Source organism: Sus scrofa, chromosome 7, assembly GCF_000003025.6.
Source record: "Sus scrofa isolate TJ Tabasco breed Duroc chromosome 7, Sscrofa11.1, whole genome shotgun sequence".
NCBI lineage: Eukaryota > Metazoa > Chordata > Mammalia > Artiodactyla > Suidae > Sus > Sus scrofa.
In genome coordinates this window covers 49,819,608-49,840,924 of record NC_010449.5, presented here as the reverse complement: position 1 = coordinate 49,840,924, position 21,317 = coordinate 49,819,608, and the positions used below count along the sequence as shown (strand labels likewise).

General features: G+C 48.6%; 2 protein-coding genes across 2 annotated transcripts; one reads left to right on the top strand and one right to left on the bottom strand.

Annotated features, from left to right (window-relative positions):
* Nucleotides 5,190-7,285, bottom strand: MESDC1 (mesoderm development candidate 1). The gene is given in 1 exon segment (NM_001258293.1): nucleotides 5,190-7,285. A coding segment is annotated over 1 exon segment (1,092 nt). The 5' UTR covers nucleotides 6,956-7,285; the 3' UTR covers nucleotides 5,190-5,863.
* Nucleotides 6,976-21,035, top strand: LOC102161353 (translation initiation factor IF-2-like). Its single transcript, XM_021100044.1, has 3 exons — nucleotides 6,976-7,200; nucleotides 7,437-8,593; nucleotides 20,284-21,035. Exons 1-3 carry the CDS (start codon nucleotides 6,976-6,978, stop codon nucleotides 20,405-20,407), a joined length of 1,506 nt encoding a protein of 501 aa, XP_020955703.1. The 3' UTR covers nucleotides 20,408-21,035.

Below are 21,317 nucleotides of genomic sequence, written 5' to 3'. Positions count from 1 at the left end.
GTATATCTGCTGCTGTATCAGATTATCGAAGGCTAAAAGCGTGATCATTAGGGGAAAGTGACTTTCACATCAAGTGTTTCAGAGAATACTTTCCATGACCTTATAAGTGGATAAAACCAGTCTATCTGGCTCATCACAAGGTCTTGCACTTCATAGGGATTCATCATTTTTAACTTTTCCAACAGGAAAACAGAAGTACAAATGTTTAGATGACACGCATCGTGAGTAATACCTGCCTACTTCATCTGACTGCTCTCAGGGCCCATTACATAACATACAAGAATGCACTTTATAAACTGAAAAGCTCGAGATAAACATAATAAATGCCTCAATTCCCACGGCAAAGAGTAAAGCAGTGATCTGGTCATGCCTATCACATATTATCTCCCCAAACAGTGCTTCTCAAAGTGAATATGCCCAGAAATCACCTGGAAATCTCGCCAAAGCAGATTCTCTTGAGTAGGTCTGGTGTGGAGCCAGGATTCTGCTATCTATCAAGTTCCTAGGCGATGCCAAAGCCAGCTCCCAGAATCACCTTTGTGTGTGTATGGAGGCTCTAAAAGATGGTAATTCCTTGTGCATGGGTGGAACAGGAAGCTGGTAAAGGACACATTTCCTGAGTAGACTGCAAACGCTGGGTGTCCCTAAAATGAGCTTTGGAGTAAGTCTGTTCAGTTTGGTTCTGAACAGAGTACTTTACAAACTCAATAGCCAAGTGCTCTTTTTTGGGCAGCCAAAGAGCTAAAGGGTTGGGTTTTAATTAGGTTGTCTGCTTGTTCCAGTTTTCTAGGACAAGAGTCAACAAAATGCAAAAACATAGAAAGCTAAATTGCCAGTTTACAGTGATGACTTCAGTTCATCTCAAAAAAGAGCTAAGAGGAGAACTCTGTCCTTGTAAATATACACGCACCCCCCCAAAAAGAAAAACCTGCCAATCCTAAATTGGCACGAGAGACTAAATTATCTTCTCTAACTGAAAAAAAAGGGCTCAAAATATCCAGGAGAAAAAAAACACCTGAGCAAATAAGACACTTGCAGAAATGTCACTGCCTCCAGACACACACTCCCTTTTTTTTTTATTTAAGAATTTTTTTGTATTTTCTTGGGCTGCACCCATGGCATATGGAGGCTCCCAGGCTAGGGGTCTAATCAGAACTGTAACCACCGGCCTACCCCACAGCCACAGCAATGAGGGATCCAAGCCGCATCTGCGACCTACACCACAGCTCACAGCAACGCCAGATCCTTAACCCACTGAGCGAGGCCAGGGATCGAACCTGCAACCTCATGGTTCTTAGTCGGATTCGTTAACCACTGAGCCACGAAGGGAACTCCCAGAAGCTCTGGTCTTAAGAGAGTCCATAGGGAATAAAAATAAACCAGCAGGCCCTGCAGGCCAGTAGCTCTGCTGACCACGCCTGTGCCAGAATCACCTGGGAAGGCTTGATGAAGTTCAGACTGATCCACCCCTAAAGTTTCTGATGGAAATGAAGCCTGAAGTAGATCCCAGGATTATGCTGCGGATGCTACTGCCAGTCCACTGACCAAATCTGGAGCAGCACTGAATCTTTGTAAAGGGAGAATCCACCGCCCCCAGGGCCTGGCGGTGGCTGGCATACATAGCTGGCCCCCAATCAGTATTTATTGAATGAATGCCCATTCTAACTTGTGCCTCCAGAAACCATTTTACTGCTTGCCCAGGTACACTTGCTGCAGGCCTTATTTCAAAAAACAATGACACAAGTGCCAGGCACTACAGCCCCTGACCTGAAAGAGCCTGTCAGTTCAACTCAACCAATCCCAGTCATAAACACGAGTATCACACTTTTCCCCTATGCTATCAGAACAGTTCAATCTTTGAGCCTCCGCCACGGAGCTGAACAGACAACTCACCTATGCAAACAATCCTAAAGAAAAACCCTCCTTCCATAAAACAAGTCAGTTCATTTCCTATATACTCATTAAAAAAAAAAAAAAAAATCAATCAAGACAAAAATTTGCCTGGAGGGAACACAAATATCTGAGTCCACGCTGGAACCTCGGAGATGGTCCCCTTAACAGCTCATTCAGGTGCTGAAAACCCAGGCCCCCAGGGGCCAGGGAATGGCCTCACAGGTCAGAAGTACTGCTAAGGTTTACGGATTTCTTTTCTAACTCCTCTCCTGTTGACCAAACAAAGCTCAGAAGGGGCTCTGGCAGGAGTTTTTCAAATCCTCTGCCTGATCTGCATGTTACCATAGTCACATTCGTTCCGAAAAAAAACCCAGCTGTTTCTGTTAAAATTAGCCATTTCGAACCGTCAAATATTTTTGATGCTATGCCAGCTTTAAAAAAAAAAAGTGTAAAATAACCAATCAGGGAGTCCCTGTGGTGGTTCAGCAGTCACATACCCAGCTAGGAACCATGAGGATGCAGGTTCGATCTCTGGCCTTGCTCAGTGGGTTAAGGATCCGGTGTCCCTGTGAGGTGTGGTGTAGGTCGAAGAGTCTGCGGTGTAGGCCTTCGGTGTAGGCCGTGGCTGCGGTGTAGGTCGCCACCTGCAGCTCTGATTCGACCTCTAGCCTGGGAACTTCCATATGCCACGGGTATAGCCCTAAAAAGACAAAAACAAAAAAACAATCAGATTATAAGTGATGCTTCCAGAATTATAAACTCTTTAGGTATTTTTTGAGTCACCTGACCCTAAATTAAAAAAAAAAAAAAAAAACACAACTGGGGTGGAGATACACACACACACACAAAGTGCATGCGCGATTTTTGCATTTCCTAACAACAGGATGAATAACAGAAAAGGCCACAGAAAGACAGAGTTGTGCTTTTTCCTAGTTAAGTCTTGTGTTTGAAAGCCTTTTGTCCCATTTACTTTGGTTGACTGTCATAAATAATGGCTTTTGTTCCGAGAACACAGCCATAATGATTTCCTTCTCTCATGACCATTCAAAGGAAGGTTTTCAACATCCCTGGTCAGGATGGTGCCCATTAAGCCTGTGTAAGAAAACTTGCCCTCAGAAATCAGAAGAGCCCAAGAATTGATGTCTTAAATTAACTCTATTGCGGTTTAATTTAAAAAAAGAAAACCAGGCCACTCTGACTTTATTCCTGGAACCAGTATCTGCTGCCCTTATTAAGTCCAATGAAATAGGTCTGAGATGCTCCTTCTAAAAAATCAGGGCTATTTAAAAAACCATTTAGCAACCTGGTACATTGGGAGAAAGTTAAAATGTCAGACTTGTCCCCAACCAAGAAATACAGGCACAGAAACACCCTGCATTCCTCATTCTTGCCTTCCCGAAACCTGCTGAAAAACATACAAGCAGAATGCACTTCAAGCCACCTGCTGGATGAAAAAGCCTAAATTTCATCTTAGAGACAGAGGGAGGAAAAAAGAGGTTAACACTCACGGAATCTTTTAACAACTTCCGAGGACAGAGATTTTGATTATTAGTCAAAAAACCTTTAATATACAGAAATGTTAAAAAGCAACTCTCACTTGGCTAAGAGAAAAGGAAGTTTCAAAATTAATTTGGTGAGTAGCTAGTTAACTTTATCCAATAGATAGGGAAAGTGATTTTTTTTTTTTTTTTTTTTTTTGGCTTGCACTGTCCTGAAAATTGCTTCTGCAAGGAATGAGTCCAGGGAACAATTGGCAATTCTTTTTTTCCTAATCAGATACCAAATTCGCAGATTTCTGGCTCTGATTTGATTTTACTTTGTTCCTTTCAGTTTACTCTTTGTGATCTGTATAGGCTAAAGGAACCATATAATTATAACCTTTAGCATTATTTATAAAATCCAATAAATAAAAATAAATGGAAATTCCCATATGCAAGCAGGACCGTCACTGGCACATGGGTTAGGTTTTTTTCCCTCTCAAACACTTCCCAAATCTGACGAATCCAGATTTAAAGAAGGGTAGGAAGAGAGGAATAAACATTCAAGGTCATTTTCATCTTTTAACGACTTTAAATGTGTAAATCCACCAGGACCTAAGAGAGAAAACCAGCAACTCCCTTGACCAGTTTCAAAAGTGTATATACCCTACCTTTTTAAGACTTTTTCAAACTTCAGATTCAGAAAAGCTGGACAGCTGTAGTACCCAACACAGGTTTAAAGAGATTTTACACACTGAATAGGATTTCCTTGTAAAATATACAGCCATGCAAGTAAAAACAGTCACTAGGACTCTTCCAACACATCACAATGGAAAAATCTTTCTTTTCAGATCTGTGGGAACTGCAAAGACTTAGGCACAACAATCCCAAGAAAAATGTAAACCGAGCAAATTTAAAGCATTTATGAATGAGATTTATCCATGTGGCTCCCTCAGGAAAAGCCCAGCAAATAAATGCGTTGTACTTTCAGTGGGAAAATGTTCAAATCTTCGACAGGTTCAGCAAAACCATACACCCCACTCCCCCGAAAGATTTTATTTTCTTAACATGGTCTGCAGAAAGGACCCACTACTTGAAAGTAACTCCGAGCCTCATTAAACAAAGCATTCTTCCAGCATATAATCAACCAAGAGCGTATCTTAGATCAAGGTCATAAAAATAAGCCCTTTGCCTGCCATCATGCTGTGGGTCTAGAAAGTTCTGAATCACACTCGCCAAAATACCTCTCCCTCAATTAAACAGTCTAGAACCCTCTGGTATTTGTTTTCTTCCCCTAAAATCATGAGCAACTGGATCTTGTCTGAACATTAGTGTCTACATCACTCTACTTGATTACTTTTCACACAGTACTTCTGTAGGTTCATCAACAAATTCTCTGACCTGGTTAGGCTGTCATTCTACACCAGATTAGGAAGCGCCTTAATCTGAAAGAGACATCAGACTTGTCAGCCTGAACCCTGCACATTAGGACAGAGAGATGAGAGGGGACAAAGGAAGCTCAATTATTTTCCATTAGGAAGGAGAGGCAAGACAAAACCCCCCACAGCAGTCCAGCCCTGCACTATACAAAATCCAACCCACTTTTGCAAGCCCTGCCTCTACAAGGAGACTGTTACACATGGTTCTCTCTTCGTGAATTCTAGTAAGAAGAAGTAACTCCTGAGGAAAAAGCAGAAAAGGGTGAGGATGGGGGACCCACCTCACTGCTACTGAAGCCAACTTTCCCAGGTGCTTCTCCATAGATGACATGCAGCCTGCAACATTACAATTATTGCAAATCAACGACCACTGCCAAAAGCCATCTGAGAAACATAACATTTTAATAGATGAAATAAATACTCCAGTACATGCAAGGTAAAAACTTGACATTGGAGGGGGGAAAAATCACTCTATAGTGTAAATTAAAAAATAAAACACACACTCACAGTAGCTTCCCCCCCCATTTGCAAATCACATGGCAAAGTCATACTCTTTCCACACCAAGGATACGCCTAATCCATCACGATTGCTTAAAAAAATACCAACATACAAAAAAGGTAGCTACATCCATGTCTAAGGAGTGAAAACTGAGGTAACCTTTCTTTTTAATCAGGGGGGGGAAAAAAGACCAAAAAAAGAGAAATGAACCCATGACCTCCTTCCTGGCCAATGAACAATAAGATTTAGGTGAGGAATTCCGGAGGAGGAGCTGGGGGAGGGAAGGGGTGCGGGTAATACCGCAACCAGCAGATTACACATCCGGCTCCTGGTCCCTACAGTTTGGGCTGGTGGACACTGAGGGCCCTCCAAGTGCTCCTGTAAAGGGTATGCATGGCCCAACCTTCTGGAAGCTTCCTCTAGAGCACTGAACACGGGGGAGAAGGGAGGGGGTGAAGCTTCACCTTTGATTTCTTTGGTATAAATGGAGAGGGGCAGAGAATAAGTATCTTCCTTTAGCCTGGGGGTGGAGGAAGGGGATGGAGGGGGGGATGCTAATTCACAGAATTGGAATTCACTGGCGGTAAAGTCCTGGGCGAAGACCTCTCCCTTAAAGCCTGAGATAGCAGGGTGCAGCCTTCAGACACGGCGCAGGCCGAGTTCCTCAGCCTCTCCCTGTGGTCCGACATCTTGGCGCCCCCGTCGGGGTGCTGCGCCAGATCCCTGAGGCACTGGGTCAGGAGCACGCAGGCCGACACCACGCTCATGGCGCCGCCCAGGATGGCGGTCTGCACCGCCTTGCCCTCGGCGCTCACAGCCGCCGCGCGACCCAGGAACTGCGGCTCGGTGGCGAAGCCCACCAGGGCGCTGACCGCCTGCACCAGCGGCCCGCTGAAGAGCGCGCAGCGGCTCCGCGCCAGCTCGCTGGGCGCCGCCTTGACCTCTCGCACGCAGGCCAGCAGCGCCGACGCGCTCGTGCTCATGCACTTGACGCCCAGCTTGAACTGCTCGCGTGAAAAGCGGTCCCGGGACTTGTCGCTGGCCAGGGCGCACGCGTCCGTCAGGAACTTGAGGTTGCGCGACAGGCCCTGCGACACCTCCAGCAGCAGCTGCGGGGTCATGTCGGCCAGCGGGGTGGCGCGCAGCACCGCGCAGCCCTGCTCCACCTCGTGGCGGCAGCGAGTCACGCGGTAGCGGTCCACGAGGCCCGGCTGCGCAGGCTGCGCGCCCGGCGTGGCCACCGCCGCCAGATAGGCCGCGTGGGCGGAGCACTCGGTCAAAGACACCACCAGGTCGCCCAGCTCCACCAGGCTGTCCCCCGCCTCCCCGAAGCGGCCCATGTTGAGCTGGCTCTGCACGTCGTGGGTGAGGATGGAGAGCCCCTTGGTGCGCGCGATGATGGTGTCTCGGCACTGCTCGAAGGACTCGGCGCCGGCGCAAGAGGAGGCAGGGCCCTCGAAGAGCACGGGCCGGGCCTCGCTCGACAGCAGCAGTAGGTCGGCCACCAGCTGCATCTTGCCCTTGCAGTGGTCACAGACGGACACCAGCCTCTTCCGCGGCTGCGAGGAGGCCCCGCCGACGACGACGCTCGCTGGAGCCGGAGAAGCCGCCTCGCCAGTGGGCTTCCCAGCGCTGCCGCTAGCCATCACGCCCGGGGGGCACTGGCATGCCGCTGGGGAGCCCGCTACCACCGCCGCTGCCAATGCCGCCGCCCCCGCGGCCGTCGCGACTCAGCTGGCCAAGGCCGAGGTGCCTTCCCCGCACCATCATGCCATCCACCGCCGCGGGCAGAGGGCACTGGGCTGCGGCGGCCGGAGCCCGGGCGGCGCGGGGCTGGCCCGGGAGCCAGGGAACGCAGGAGGCTCTTCGGGGCGCGGGGAGGGGCTGCAGCGTTCGGCCTCTTAGAGGGCTTGCAGGAACCATGAACCGGCGCAGAGCAAACTCACAGACCGCGCTCCTCCTCGCCGGGCTGCCAGGAAAGTCCCTTCTGCTGGGCTGCCGTCGCCGCCGCCGCCTTCCTGGGCATGGCCCGGCCGGATCGCCGGAGCAGGGAGGGCGGGAGAGGGAAGCTGGGAGTTGTCCTTCCTTCCTTCCTTTCTTTGAAATCAAAATCCTTTCCTCGGGGAGGAGCGCGGGTGGCGGCTCAGGCGGGCTCTGCTGTCAGGCACCTCGGACTCGGCGGCGCACGTGGGCTTCAGGCGTCCAAACCCTGCCAGGCGGCACTTCCCCGCGACGGTGGCCGGGGCAGACGCTTTGGGATGCAAGACTGCCCCGGGGGCATCTCCTGCCTCCCGCTCTCGGAAAGCGGCGCCGGCGGCGGCGGCAGGGCCGAGGGTGTGGCCGGTGCTGGCGCGGCCGAGTCAGAGTCGGGCGGGAGCCTGCACTGATTGCGCACAGCGGCCGGCCCGCTCGCGCTCTCGCCCGCCCGCCACGCCCGGGAGTGCCGGGCGCCGCGGCGGCCCCTTCCCGCCTCGCCGGTTCACAGAGCGCGGCCCGGCGCCCAGGCGGCACGCCCTCCCGGACCGCGCGCTCCGCGGCCCGCCGCTGGCTGTCGGCGTGAGTCCATCCCGGTTGCCTCGTCTTCCCCTCGGGCCCGCAGCGGCTGAGCTCTCCCGAGACCCCGGGCCCTGCGCATCGGACGCCGCCGCGCGCGTCTCCCTGGCGGCCCAGCCAACTCAGAAGGACCCCGCGGCGCTGCGGCAAGCCGCCCGGAGCCCGGCTCCTGCCATTTTTGTCAACCTCCAACTTCCGAGCGAGCCGGGAGAAACTGAAAGGAAGGGCGGGGGCCGAAAGGCAGAGGAGAAAACACCCGCTTCCTCTCCGCGCGCGGCTTCACCTCGGAGCGCGGCCGTGGGTACGCCGCCGCCCGCTCGCTCGCCCGCCCGCCGGGGCTGCTGGAGGCTTTTCCTCTTCCCGTCCGCGCCTCGCCCCCGGGCTCGCCGCCGCCGCCTCGGCCGTAACCTCCCTGGAGCCTATAGAAATCTTTTGTGTGGCGTCACCGCCTTTCGTTTAAATCCCGCTTCCTCCTCTCGCCCTTCCTCCCGCCCCCTCCGCCGCTCCCGGATGCTTGCGCGATGCGCTGCTCCTCCCCCGGGAAGCTGGGTGGCTGAAGGAGGACGCCCCCGCCCTGCGCGGACGCTGCCGGCGCCGGGCCGGTGGTCCCGGGCCTCGGCGGTGGTCCTGGGCGGAGAGGCTGGGACGGCGGACGGGAGAGAGGCCCGCCCGGGCCCGGGGCTCGGCACACACCCTTGGGAGACCCGGGCGCAGCCGCCAGTTGGCCTTACGTAAGCTCTCAGCCCAACCAGGGGGCTTCATGCTTCCTCCCCGTCCAGGGAGTGAGTCTCAAAGGTGGCTTGTTTTCTGGACCGAAGGGAGGGGGGCACTTGATACCATCCCCTAGTGATTTGCTGCGGTCCAGTCATCGCGTTTTGCGGGGACATCGATCGGTTTGCCAAGCTCTCCCCGCCCTTTGTTGTGTTTGATCCCCTTCCAGGGTGGGATTCCGAGGGAACTGTGCAGGGTAAGAAAAGAGCACCGGAGATGGAGTCCGCAGAGCAGGGCTAGACGCTTGCGGCTTCCTCCCTTTAATTAAATATCCCTTACGTAGTTCGAGCGCGGGTTTTGAACCGGACTTCCTGGGGTCAGTCATCCCGCAACCATTTATGAGTTGTGTGACCTGATGCAAGTTAGCTCTCCGAGTATCTTTCTTCTCCTTTCGAAATCAGATACTGTGCACGGACTGTCTGAGTACTTGGCTTATTATAAGTGTAGCCGTTAGAATTGTGCGCCTTCACCGGCACAGTTTGCAGTCTCAAAACTTTTATGTCTTTAGCTCTATAATGGAATAATAGTGCCACCGTTAAATAAGAGAAACAGCCTTTGGAGGTAAACATTATTATCCCCATTTTACAGATAAACAAGTGATGCTCAGATACCTTAAGTGCCTTCCTAAGGTAGAGAGCATAGCAAATGCATGGGTGAGGAGCCCGCCGCCAACCTCCTTTTCATTTTTACCCGTCCTTACTTTTCAGGAAGTGGTTGAAGCATCTGGGCTTCCTCCCCCACCCCCAAGGGCACCCCACCTCTTAGTCCTGAAAAAGGCCCTTGAGGTGCCCAGCCCAGCACGAGCTGGGTGTGTTCAGCCAACGGAAATGTTTGTTCCTCTGTCCCTTCCTAGGACCTGGTGTTAACCTTTTTTCAGCTAGCTGTAAATGTCACTTCGCACCAGGATGACCTTGCAGTTTATTGTCCAAACCGAAATAGTTATGAGAGTGAACTGTCAGACATGTTACTAATAAATTAACCAGTAACAACAGATGCAAACCTAAATGGATAGTCACCCTGCTTATAACTTAGAGAGGGTCCTTAGATATCTTCTAAAATCTAAATGAACCCACTTATTTTGCAAACTGAGGCCAATAAGACTGCTGATTTTCTAAACACGTTGTGTAGGGTTAATCCCTTTTATTTTTTTTGTACATGAGAAAAACAGTTGGCTAAATCAAGCTCTTTCCACGGTAACCCAGTGCTTGCACCCTACTCCTCCTTAGCGCCAAAAATGTGAAGAAAGAAGAGAGACCCTTCCCTCCATGCCCAGTTGATTCATGAAACTGCTCTGGGATCAGGGGATTTTTTTTTTTTCCAAAGCTACTTACTGCCCCTGTGGTCCTAGTTTTCTTTTTTTCTGCATGTGCTGCCTCTTTTGTTGTTATGGCTGGAAACCTCGTACCCCACCAGTAAGCGTGTTGCACATAAAATGTCCCACTATATTCAGCAACGTCTGGCTTAGCTTTTAAAATTTGATGGGATTGGTTTCTTGGCCCTCCCTGCTTCATGTTTTAGATAGGTTAGCTCTTCCTAAACTTAACCTCCCATTTACTAATTCCACCTTCCTCTTGGTCACTTTACTTTCTGCCGTCTTGCATTCACTCTACAAACACGGGGCACCTACCATGGGCCAAGCCCCGTGCTAGGCGCCAAATTTCCAAAATTAGTAATGTGAGGGCTGTACCCCTTCTGAAAAGTCCGGAGGGCAACAGGGAAAACAAATCATCCCAACTTCACTATTGGTGGATGAGAACACAGAGTAAGGAAGGAGAGCGCAGAGAGTACCGCTTACCAAAGAGTCCCGTTGCAATGAGGCAGGACATGTGATCAGTTCTGACCAATGAAATGTAGGTGGAGGTGTCCAGTGTTACCAACGCCTGAGGCAGTGGAAAGCCACTCTCTTATTCTCCACTATCTTCCCCTGCTGTAATTGCACTGGAACCTGTGTACTGGCTAAAAAAAGATGGAGCCGCCATAAGCCCAGGTGACCATGAAGCAGACCCTCTCTTGATTATGTTGGCCACGTAACACGAGCAAAAAATAGACTCAGGGCGAAGCCACTGAGATCTGAGGGTTGTTTGTTGGTGTAGAATGTTTTCATTTAACTTGATTAATTAATAGAGGAAAGCTGTGTCTGCCTCTAGAATCACTGGAGTAAGGGCTTTAGAAAATTCCACCCATTGCTCCTTCTGATCTTCTTTTAACATTAAAATGTGACATGAACCAAAAATACTGTGCAAAGTATTTTACGTCAAAACGGAAATTGAGAAAAGAAAGCTGGAAAGATGTGGGTTGAAGCATTGGCTGGGGAAGGTGAATGGAGCAGACAAGAGGAAGCTGGTGCCAGGGAGAAAATAGCTCAGCCAGAAGTTCCCATGGTGATCCAGTGGAAACAAATGGGACTAGTACCCAAGAGGACTTGGGTTCGATCCCTGGCCTTGCTCAGTGGGTCGGGGATCCAGTAAGAATGTGAACTGTGGTGTAGGTCGCAGATGTGGCTTGGATCTCTCGTGGCTGTGGCTGTGGCGCGAAGGCCAGTGACTGTAGCTCCTATTCAACCCCCAGCCTGGGAACTTCCACATGCTGCCAGGTATAGCCCTAACAGTGAACAAGATGCAAATAGAGAGCTGATGGAGGATTTGGGGAGGAAAGGTGGCAATGACCAAGGTTGGGGCTGGAGATTGAGGAAACATCCTTTCTTTCCTTCTTTGCATATTCTAGAAGGTGCATCCACCACCTGGACTTTAGGCAGGTATAAGACAGCAGTATAAGCATTCTGATTTTGTGTGTGTGGTAAAATACTCCTAACAAAATGTATGCTCTTGGCCATTTTCCTGAACCTAGCCACAGTTCAGGGGTATTGAGTACATTCATATTGTCATGCAACCGTCACCACCTCTATCTCCAGAAACCTTTCATCTTATCACATTGAAATTTTGTACCCACTAAACAATATCTCCTCATTCCCCAGCCTCTAGAAACCACCATTCTACTTTCTGTCTCTAAATTTGACTATTCTAAGTACCTTGTATAAGTAGAATCGTGTATGGAGTTCCTATTGTGGCTCAGTGGTTAACGAATCCAACTAGGAACCATGAGGTTGCGGGTTTGATCCCTGGCCTTGCTCAGTGGGTTAAGGATCCGGCGTTGCAGTGAGCTGTGGTGTAGGTCACAGACTCTGCTCGGATCCCACGTTGCTGTGGCTCTGGCATAGGTTGGCGGCTACAGCTCCGATTCGACCCCTAGCCTGGGAACCTCCATATGCTGCGGGAGTGGCCCTAGAAAAGGCAAAAAAAAAGACAAAAATAAAATAAGTAGAATCGTGTAACACTTGTCCTTTGTGTCTGGCTTATTTAGAATAATGTCTTCAGGGTTGATTGACATTGTTGCATATGTAAAAACGTTCTTCTCTTTTCATACTGAATAATACTCCATTGTATGTATGTAGCTGTACTGGGTTTTGATACCCAACTTTCACACTTCTAGACTTTAGACCCACCACCAAGCTGTGTCTGGTCTGTAGTGCCACCTGGTGGTCAGTAAGGGGCATCCTCTGTCCTCATATATTTTTCCTTTGCAGCCGTGTCCCTGTTGTGTTTCTGCACCCACTGGTGGGCCAGTTCAGTCTCAGGCATTCTTTCTTAAACGTGGCCTAACATCACCCTTTATTATCTCCCTTTCAATATCTCTTCCAAAGGAGAGGAATTTATATCTGGAAAGTCTGTCCCTACCCCTCCTTTACCCTGATTCACTCATCCCCACTGGTGATGAATGAGAGTCTGACAGCCATTGGGCCACAGTTCATGAGGGAGCAGGGTCACTGGGTGACAGGTCACTCTCCTTACTCAGTATGTCCTCTTTCTTTCTGGTGCATTTTGTTCCCATACAATAAGAACACCTGGGTGGGGAGTTCCCATTGGGGCTCAGTGGTAACAAACCCAACTAGTATCCATAAGGGTGCAGGTTCAATCCTTGGCCTCACTTAGTGGGTTAAGGATCCGCTGTTGCTGTGGCTGTGGTGTAGGCCGACAGCTGTAGGTCCAATTCGACCCCTAGCCTGGGAACTTGCATATGCTACAGGTGCAGCCCTAAAAAGGAAAAAAAAAAAAAAAAAAAGAAAGAAAGAAAGAAAGAAAGAAAACACTGGGGCGGGATCTCAGCCATCACTCTCACATTCTCCCATTCCAGCCTTCCACCCTCCCTCCCTCTCTGCTTTCTCTCTGTTCACAGAAGCTGAGTATGTGAGGGAGACCAGTCTTGCCATGGCAGGCGCATTTATGCTTTCAGGTCCCCAAATCCTGGAGATGTGGAATTTTCTCCAATCTAGTTTACCAGGCAGCCCTACATGGAGGTGAAGTTTGCTTTTACAGAAAAATTCTCTGGTCCATTTCCTTAGTGGTTACTGATCTTTGGATGTATTTTTTAGAATTCTGTAGGAGAGAAAAGATGAGTACTAAGATACAGGCTCCTCAGACTTCTTCTTCTTCTTTTTTTTTTTTTTTTTTTTTTTTTTGTCTTTTTAAGGCCACACCCATGGCATATGGAAGTTCCCAAGCTGGAGGTCTAATCAGAGCTGTAGCCACTGGCCTACACCACAGCCACAGCAATGCCAGATTTGAGCCGTGTCTGGGACCTACACCACAGCTCACAGCAACACTGGATCCTTAACCCACTGAGCGAGGCCAGGGATTGAACCCACAACCTCATGGTTCCTAGTCAGATTTGTTTCTGCTGCGCCATGACAGGAACTCCCAGGCTCCTCAGACTTCTAATAGTAATCATGCATAAGCATTTTTTCTTTCTTTTGCCAGCAGCATTCACAGGAGATGAAAGTTCCCAGGCCAGGGATCAAATCCGAGCCACAGCTGCAACCCATGCCACAGTTGGGACAACACCAGATCCTTAACCCACTAAGCCTGGCCAGGGATCCAACCCGAGCCACTGCAGTTGGATCCTTAACTCATTGTGCCACAGCAGGAACTCTGCTAACCTTTTGTTTTATATCTCTCATGATGCCTAGCACGTAATTAGTCAATAACTACAAACTGACTAGCTTTCTTGCTTCTTTACATGGAGCCTCGCCCCCAACAGACTGGAGCATTTCTGCCCCCTGGCACCTGCTGTGCTGTGTGCCCAGCTTCAGTGTGGCCATTGGTGTAGCATATTTGTAACTGTCAGTGTAACTTTTTTTTTTTTTTGCCTTTTCTCTTAGGGCCCCACCCATGGCATATGGAGGTTTCCAGGCTGGGGGTCGAATCAGCTACAGCTGCCAGCCTACACCATAGCCACAGCAACGTGGGATCCAGGCTGAGTCTGTGAACTGCACCACAGCTCTCGGCAAATGCTGGATCCTCAACCCACTGAGTGAGGGCAGGGATCAAACCCACATCTTCATGGATACTAGTCAGATTCGTTTCTGCTGCACCACAAAGGGAACTCTTATCAGTATAACTCTTTCCCCCCCTCACCCTGTCATCTCTTTAAGGGTAGTGCTTAATCTCTTTATCTCTTCCCCACACCCAGTGCATTGCATGGTCAGTAAATGTGGACGTAATAAATGAATGAATGAATTCACTTGCAATTCTTTGCAAGAAAAGCATCCTTTCATTGAGGCCAAAATCCTGCTGCCCACATCTCTTTCTCAGTAAAGGACTGAAAGTCACAAACACTCATGAACCCACAGCAGGAGCACAGGCTGTGTGTGGTCAGGATCTAAAGTTGAAAGCTAGGCCGTTGCTTAGCCAGTGTGTTCACCCCGTTTCTCTTAAAGCTTGTTCTGGAGAGTCCAGGAAGCTAATTATTTGGAAACAGAGATTGTGAGGTCTCTAAACATAACTGCATATATCTGTACAACAAAGTACAGGTCATGTTTCAAATAACACAAAATTCCTACCTTTTCCTCCTAGGAGATGAATTCGGATCACTTCCCTAAACTTTCAAGGCAGTTGCAGTATTATAGATAACTTGAATTAAGTGCATTATTCTGAGAATTTCCATTGAAATTAGACTTTTTTTCTTACATCTTGCTGGAAAGAAGAATATCAGTATTTTGAGAGGCTCATTGCATTTACATGCATCCCCCACTCCTTTTGTTTTTAATTATTTATTTATTTTTACTTTTTAGGGCCACACCTGCGGCATATGGAATTTCCCAAGCTAGGGGTCGAATCAGAGGTGTAGGTGCCGGCATACACCACAGCTACAGCCATGCAGGATCTGAGCTGTGTCTGTGACCTACACCACAGCTCATGGCAACACCGGATCCTTCAACCCACTGAGCAAGGCCAGGGATGGAACCCACATCCTCATGGATACTAGTTGGATTGGTTTCTGCTGAGCCACAGTGGGAACTCCCCCCACCCCTTTTAAAATACACCTAATTTGGGAGTTCCCGTCGTGGCGCAGTGGTTAACGAATCCGACTAGGAACCATGAGGTTGCGGGTTCGGTCCCTGCCCTGGCTCAGTGGGTTAACGATCCGGCGTTGCCATGAGCTGTGGTGTAGGTTGCAGACGCGGCTCGGATCCCACCTTGCTGTGGCTCTGGCGTAGGCCGGTGGCTGCAGCTCCGATTCGACCCCTGGCCTGGGAACCTCCATATGCCGAGGGAGCGGCCCAAGAAATAGCAACAACAACAACAACAAAAGACAAAAAGACAAAAAATAAATAAATAAATAAATAAAATAAAATAAAATACACCTAATTTGAAATCTCACTCTTTAGAGATAGCCTTGATATACATATTTGCAGCTATTTTCCCATGCATACATAGACATAGCTATATCGTTTTAATACCATGTTATAACATCTTATCATTTAATAATATAAAATAAACATCTTTGGAGTTCCCACTGTAGTGCAGCTGGTTAAGAATCTACCTGCAGGGAGTTCCCGTCGTGGCGCAGTGGTTAACGAATCCGACTAGGAACCATGAGGTTGCGGGTTCGGTCCCTGCCCTGGCTCAGTGGGTTAACGATCCGGCGTTGCCGTGAGCTGTGGTGTAGGTTGCAGACGCGGCTCGGATCCCGCGTTGCTGTGGCTCTGGCGTAGGCCGGTGGCTACAGCTCCGATTCGACCCCTAGCCTGGGAACCTCCATATGCCGCAGAAGCGGCCCAAGAAATAGCAAAAAGACAAAAAAAAAAAAAAAAAAAAAAAGAATCCACCTGCAGCGTCTTGGGTCATTGTGGAGACCTGGTTCCGTCATCATCCCAGGGGCAGTGGGTCAAAGGATCTAGCGTAGGTTGCAGCTGTGGCTCAGATTCAGTCCCTGGCCCGAAAACTTTCAGGTGCAGCCATAAAAACAAACAGAAAAGCATAAAGTGGGAGCTCCCGTTGTGGCTCAGTGGTAATGAACCAGACTAGTATCCTTAAGGACTATTCCTGCTCTTGTTCAGTGGGTTAAGGATCCAGTGTGGGTGTGAGTTGTGTAGATCACAGGTGCGGCTCGGATCCTGTGTTGCTATGGCCACGCTGTAAGCTGGCAGCTACAGCTCTGATTTGACCCCTAGACTGGAAACTTCCATGTGCAACACGTGCAGCTCTTTCAAAAAAAAAAAGGCAAAAAACCTCATAAAATGAACATCTTTAATATCAACAAATGTACACCTATGACATAGTTAGTGGTTGCATTGTTTTGCGTTTGTGTGAGTGTATGTTTTGTGTTGTAAATGTAGATTTTACAGGCTGCTGTGGTGGAACATTTAGGGTGGTCCCTGTTTTCTCCTCTGATGGAGAGTGGTCCATAGGACTATTAGGATGGGTAAATGAAGAAATACCTGTACAGTATTCAGAAGAGTGCCTGCCACACAGTAAGTGCTCCGTATTCTTATCATTTCTATGATTTTCACTGTCTTTTTCCTCAGAGTCATTCTTGGAAGTGGAATTGCTAATCAGAAATTATGTACACTTTTTTAGCATTTTGATATACTCCACCTAATTTTTTTTTTTTTTTTGGTCTATTTGTCTTTTCTAGGGCTGTACCTTTGGCACATATATGGAGGTTCCCAGGCTAGGGGTCCAATCGGAACTGTAGCCACCGGCCTAAGCCAGAGCCACAGCAATGCGGGATCCAAGCCGCGTCTGTGACCTACGCCACAGCTCATGGCAACGCCGGATCCTCAACCCTCTGAGCGCGGCCAGGGATCAAACCTGCAACCTCATAGTTCCTAGTCGGATTGGTTAACTGAGCCACGATAGGAACTCCAGCTCCACCTAATTTTCATGCAGAAAAACTCCATCCCCAGAAGTGAGTGAAACTTCCTTCCTGAGCCTTGGCCCCAACATACACTGTTTTTATTCTGGCCCCGCTGATGGTCAAAACATTTTATCTTACTTGAATGTGCATGTCTTTGATATCTAGTGAGGTTCTGTACTTTTTTTATATACAAATTGCTTTATTTATTTTGGAGAAATAAAGCTGTTGTTCATGTCCTTTCGTAGTTTTCAGTGAGGGTGGTCATCCTTTTCTGACTGATTTGAAAGATACTTTTGGTCTCTGCCATGTTAGAGTTTTCTTCCCAATGTATCATTTGCCTTTTAACTCTTTTTCACGGTGTTTGGCAAACACAAATTTTAAGTGTTATATTTAATTATATGAGTCCTGCTGTCCTGTTCACAAGTAATGATGGTGACCAGCACTGGACACTCCGCCCAGCCTGGGCCAGTCACATCCTCTTCTGGAACTATAGTCAAAAGATAATCACATAGGACGAGATAGAAAGCTCAGGAGGTATGTGGTGACTCTTCTTGCATGGGGTTAAAATGTGCAGAAGTAGGAGTTCCCATCATGGCTCAGTTGTTAACAAATCCAACTAGTGTCCACAAGGCCGTGGGTTCAATCCCTGGCCTTGCTCAACGAGTTAAGGATCTGGCGTTGCCATGAGCTGTGGTATAGATCACAGACGCAGCTTGGATCCCGAGTTGCTGTGGCTGTGGTGCAGGCTGTAACCTCCTACCTGCTGCTCCGATTTGACCTATAGCCTGGGAACCTCCCTATGCCACAGGTGCGGCCCTAAAAAGACAAAAAATAAATAAAAATAAAAAATAGAAAGTAACGAAGTAAAGAATGGTAAATAGTCATGCCTCCCCCGTCTCCATCTCAGCCCCAATCCCAGGACCCTCTTCCCACGATTCCCCATGATTCCATCTTTAAAGGCTAATGTTTGGCACCAGCAGATCCTCCAGAAGTGGGCTGTAACCTTCAGGCCAAAGGCTCCAGTTCTGATTAGCAGTAACTGTGCCTTTCCAGGTTTTCAATATTTTGACGATCGCCTCTGCATTATTACAAACATTGCTGGACACTCTTGCTGCACCCTCCAGTGCAGGCATCCCTCCTCTGCTGGGGCAGGACACTAGCCAGGCGGAGCCCCGCCCAGGCCCCCAGTCAGAAGGGAGATACGACCTTACCTTACCGTCTGCAGTCACTGAACCACTTAGAGGTACAGTTAGTATTAAACCCCAGGGCAATGAGAGGCTGGTGGCCTCATTTAGGCCGAAGCCACACAATCTCTTTCACTTTTGTCCCCTCATCTCCTGCCCCACCACATAGCTTCAAACCAGGTTCAATTTTTTTTTTTTGCTTTTTATGCTGCATGCGGCATGTTGATGTTCCCAGGCCAGGGGTCAGATCGGAGCTGCAGCTGCCAGCTTATGCCACAGCAATGTGAGATCCGAGCTGCCTCGACACCATAACTCACAGCAATGGCAGATCCTCAACCCACTGAGTGGGGCCAGGGAATCCTTAAGGACGCTAGTTGGATTTGTTACCATTGAGCCGCAACGGGAACTCCCAGGTTCACACTTTGCTCTCATCCTATCTGAGCATTCATGCTACCAGACTCCTTTTTAATGGGTCTTACACCTGGTTCCCAGTTTAACCATCCTGAGCACCTCACTGATTAACCCAAATGGGGCTACACTGGGAGGCACCTCGTCACCCAGTAGACCTGGGCTCAGATACTTGCCTGCCACTTCACTAGCTGTGTGACCTCTGACAGATGAGGTCCAAAACCAGGGTTTCTTCTTATTTTAAATAGAGATATTATGATCATCATATCATCCTTCAGATCCTGACCTGCAATGTGCTTTATACCTACTGTGTATTGTTTATCTGCTCTGCTAGTCTGCAAGCTCTTTGATGCAGGGAACTTGTTATATTAATCTTGCCATCATAACCCCATCTGGCTCTTTTTTTTTTTTTTCTTTTAACAGCTGCACCTGGAAGTTCCCGGGCTAGGGGTCTAACAGGAGCTGCAGCTGCAGGCCTGTGCCACAGCCAAAGCAACACCAGATCCAAGCTACATCTGCAACTTATGCTGCCTCTTGCAGCAATGCTGGATCCTTAACCCACTGAGCAAGGCCAGGGACCAAACCCACATCTTCACATAGAGAACGTTGGGCCCTTAACCTGCTGAGTCACAATGGGAACTCTGCCCATCTGGTTCTTTTTTTTTTTTTTTTTTTTTTTTTTTGCTTTTTTTAGGGCCATACCCACAGCATATGGAAGTTCCCAGGCTAGGGGTCCAATCGAATCTACAGCTGTTGGCCCACGCCACAGCCACAGCAATGTTGGATCCAAGCTGTGTCTGTGACCTACACCATAGCTCTTGGCAACTCTGGATCCTTAACCCACTGAGCAAGGTCAAGGATTGAACCTATATCCTCATAGAGCCTCGTCGGCTTTGTTAACCACCGAGCCATGAAGGGAAGTCCAACTCATCTTGTTCTTGATTAGCAGTAGATCCTTAGTAAAAAAAAAAAAAAAAAAAAAAATACGCCCTCACAGAATTGAACAGAATCAAGTTCCAAACACCAAAGTGGTGAAAATGCAATCAATCCAGATGTATTCACATCACTGGATAATAAACTGAATTGATGTCCTCCTCAGATGAAAGTAGCCCTGGAAATTTTTTTTTTTTACACAATCCCAACAATTTCAGTAAAACACTCAATGACTTCTTTTTTTCTGTATAACTAGATTCTGTGGCTCAGGAATCCTAGCACTTTTGCACCTTAACTTGGCAGCTGGCAAATGAATGACCAGGGTGACCCCTCCCAGCCAAGCACATGATCGACCACAGCTGTGCATGTTTTTTAGCATGACTGCACCAGGACAGGGCTCCGAGCCACTGGGTGGAGCAGTGCGCTCTGGGAGAAAGCTTATGACATTTCCCCTATGATTTCAGAAGAGAAAAAACTACTTTTTTCCTTGTGAGTTGTTTCTTCTCAATGTCAACAGAAAATGGCATAGCATGTATACCTACAGATGCATGCACGGACGTGCAGTATCAGCCGCTCCGCAGTGGGAGGGCTTTAAACTTAAGTGGCTCAGCAGTAATGAACCCGACTAGTATCCATCAGGACTCGGGTTCCATCCCTGGCCTCACTCAGTGGTTAAGGATCCGGCGTTGCCGTGACCTGTCATGTAGGTCACAGATGCGGTTTGGATCCCGTGCGGCTGTGGCTGTGGCGTAGACCAGCAGCTGCAGCTCCAACTCACCCCCTAGCCTGGGAACTTCCATATGCCTCGGGTGCGGCCCTAAAAACCAAACAAAAAACAAACAGAAACACTTCCATGGTCCTATGTGTGAAGATGAGGCAGATATTGTTAGCTAGTTGCCTGCTCACCTCCACTTCCCCTTTAATAACAGAATCTCAGTTTTGTTTGGGGTGACAATGGAGACAGCCAGAAGACAGCCTCCCTTAGAAGGCTGGGTTCCAGCCTACAAGATGTCAGCAGAAGCGTTGTGTGGAACATTCAAGGAGGCTGCTTAAAGGAAGCTGACTCCCTAAAAAGGTAGGCTCCTTTCGGCCTTCCTTCCTTCCTCCTTCCTCTGGATGAAAGTCATCTTGATGGCTAGGGCTCCAGGGGTCATTTTGGAACTCGTGACCTTGAGGATGGACACACAGGCCAGTAGGACAGAGCAGAATGAGAAAGAGGCTGGGTGCCAGATGACCAAGGAGCCAAAATACCAGCCTTAGATGCTTAGTTTCCAACCACTTCTGTGAAAGAAAAATTAAACAACAAAGCCATATGTCTTGTTTAAGCCACTTTTATTTTTTTTAATTCTGTTTTCTGTTATATGTAGGCTGTTAATCCTATTGAAGCAAGGAATATTAGTTTGCTAGGGCTGCCATAACAAAGTACAGACCAAGTAACATAAACAACAGAAGTTTATTTTTTCACTGTGCTGGAGGCTGGAAGTCCCAGCTCAAGATATCAGCCAGGTTGGTTTCTTCTGAGACCTCTTTCCTTGGCTTATAGATGGTCATCGTTTCCCTGCGAGTTCACATGATCCTCCCTCCATACATGACTGTTCAAATTCCCTTTTTTTTTGGTGGGGCGGGGGTGCACCCATGCATATGGAGGTTCCCAGGCTAGGGGTCGAATCAGAGCTACAGCTGCCAGCCTACATCACAGCCACAGCACACAGAGTCTGAGCCATGTCTGCAACCTACACCACAGCTCACAGCAATGCTGGATCCTTAACCCACTGAGCAAGACCAGGGATTGAACCCACAACCTCATGGTTCCTAGTCAGATTCATTTACACTGCGCCACAACAGGAACTCCTCAAATTTCCTTTTCTTACAAGGACACTAGTCGTACTGGACTAGAGCCCACCTTAATGACTTCATTTAAAGTTAATTACCTCTTGGAATTCCTTTCGTGGCTCAGTGGTTA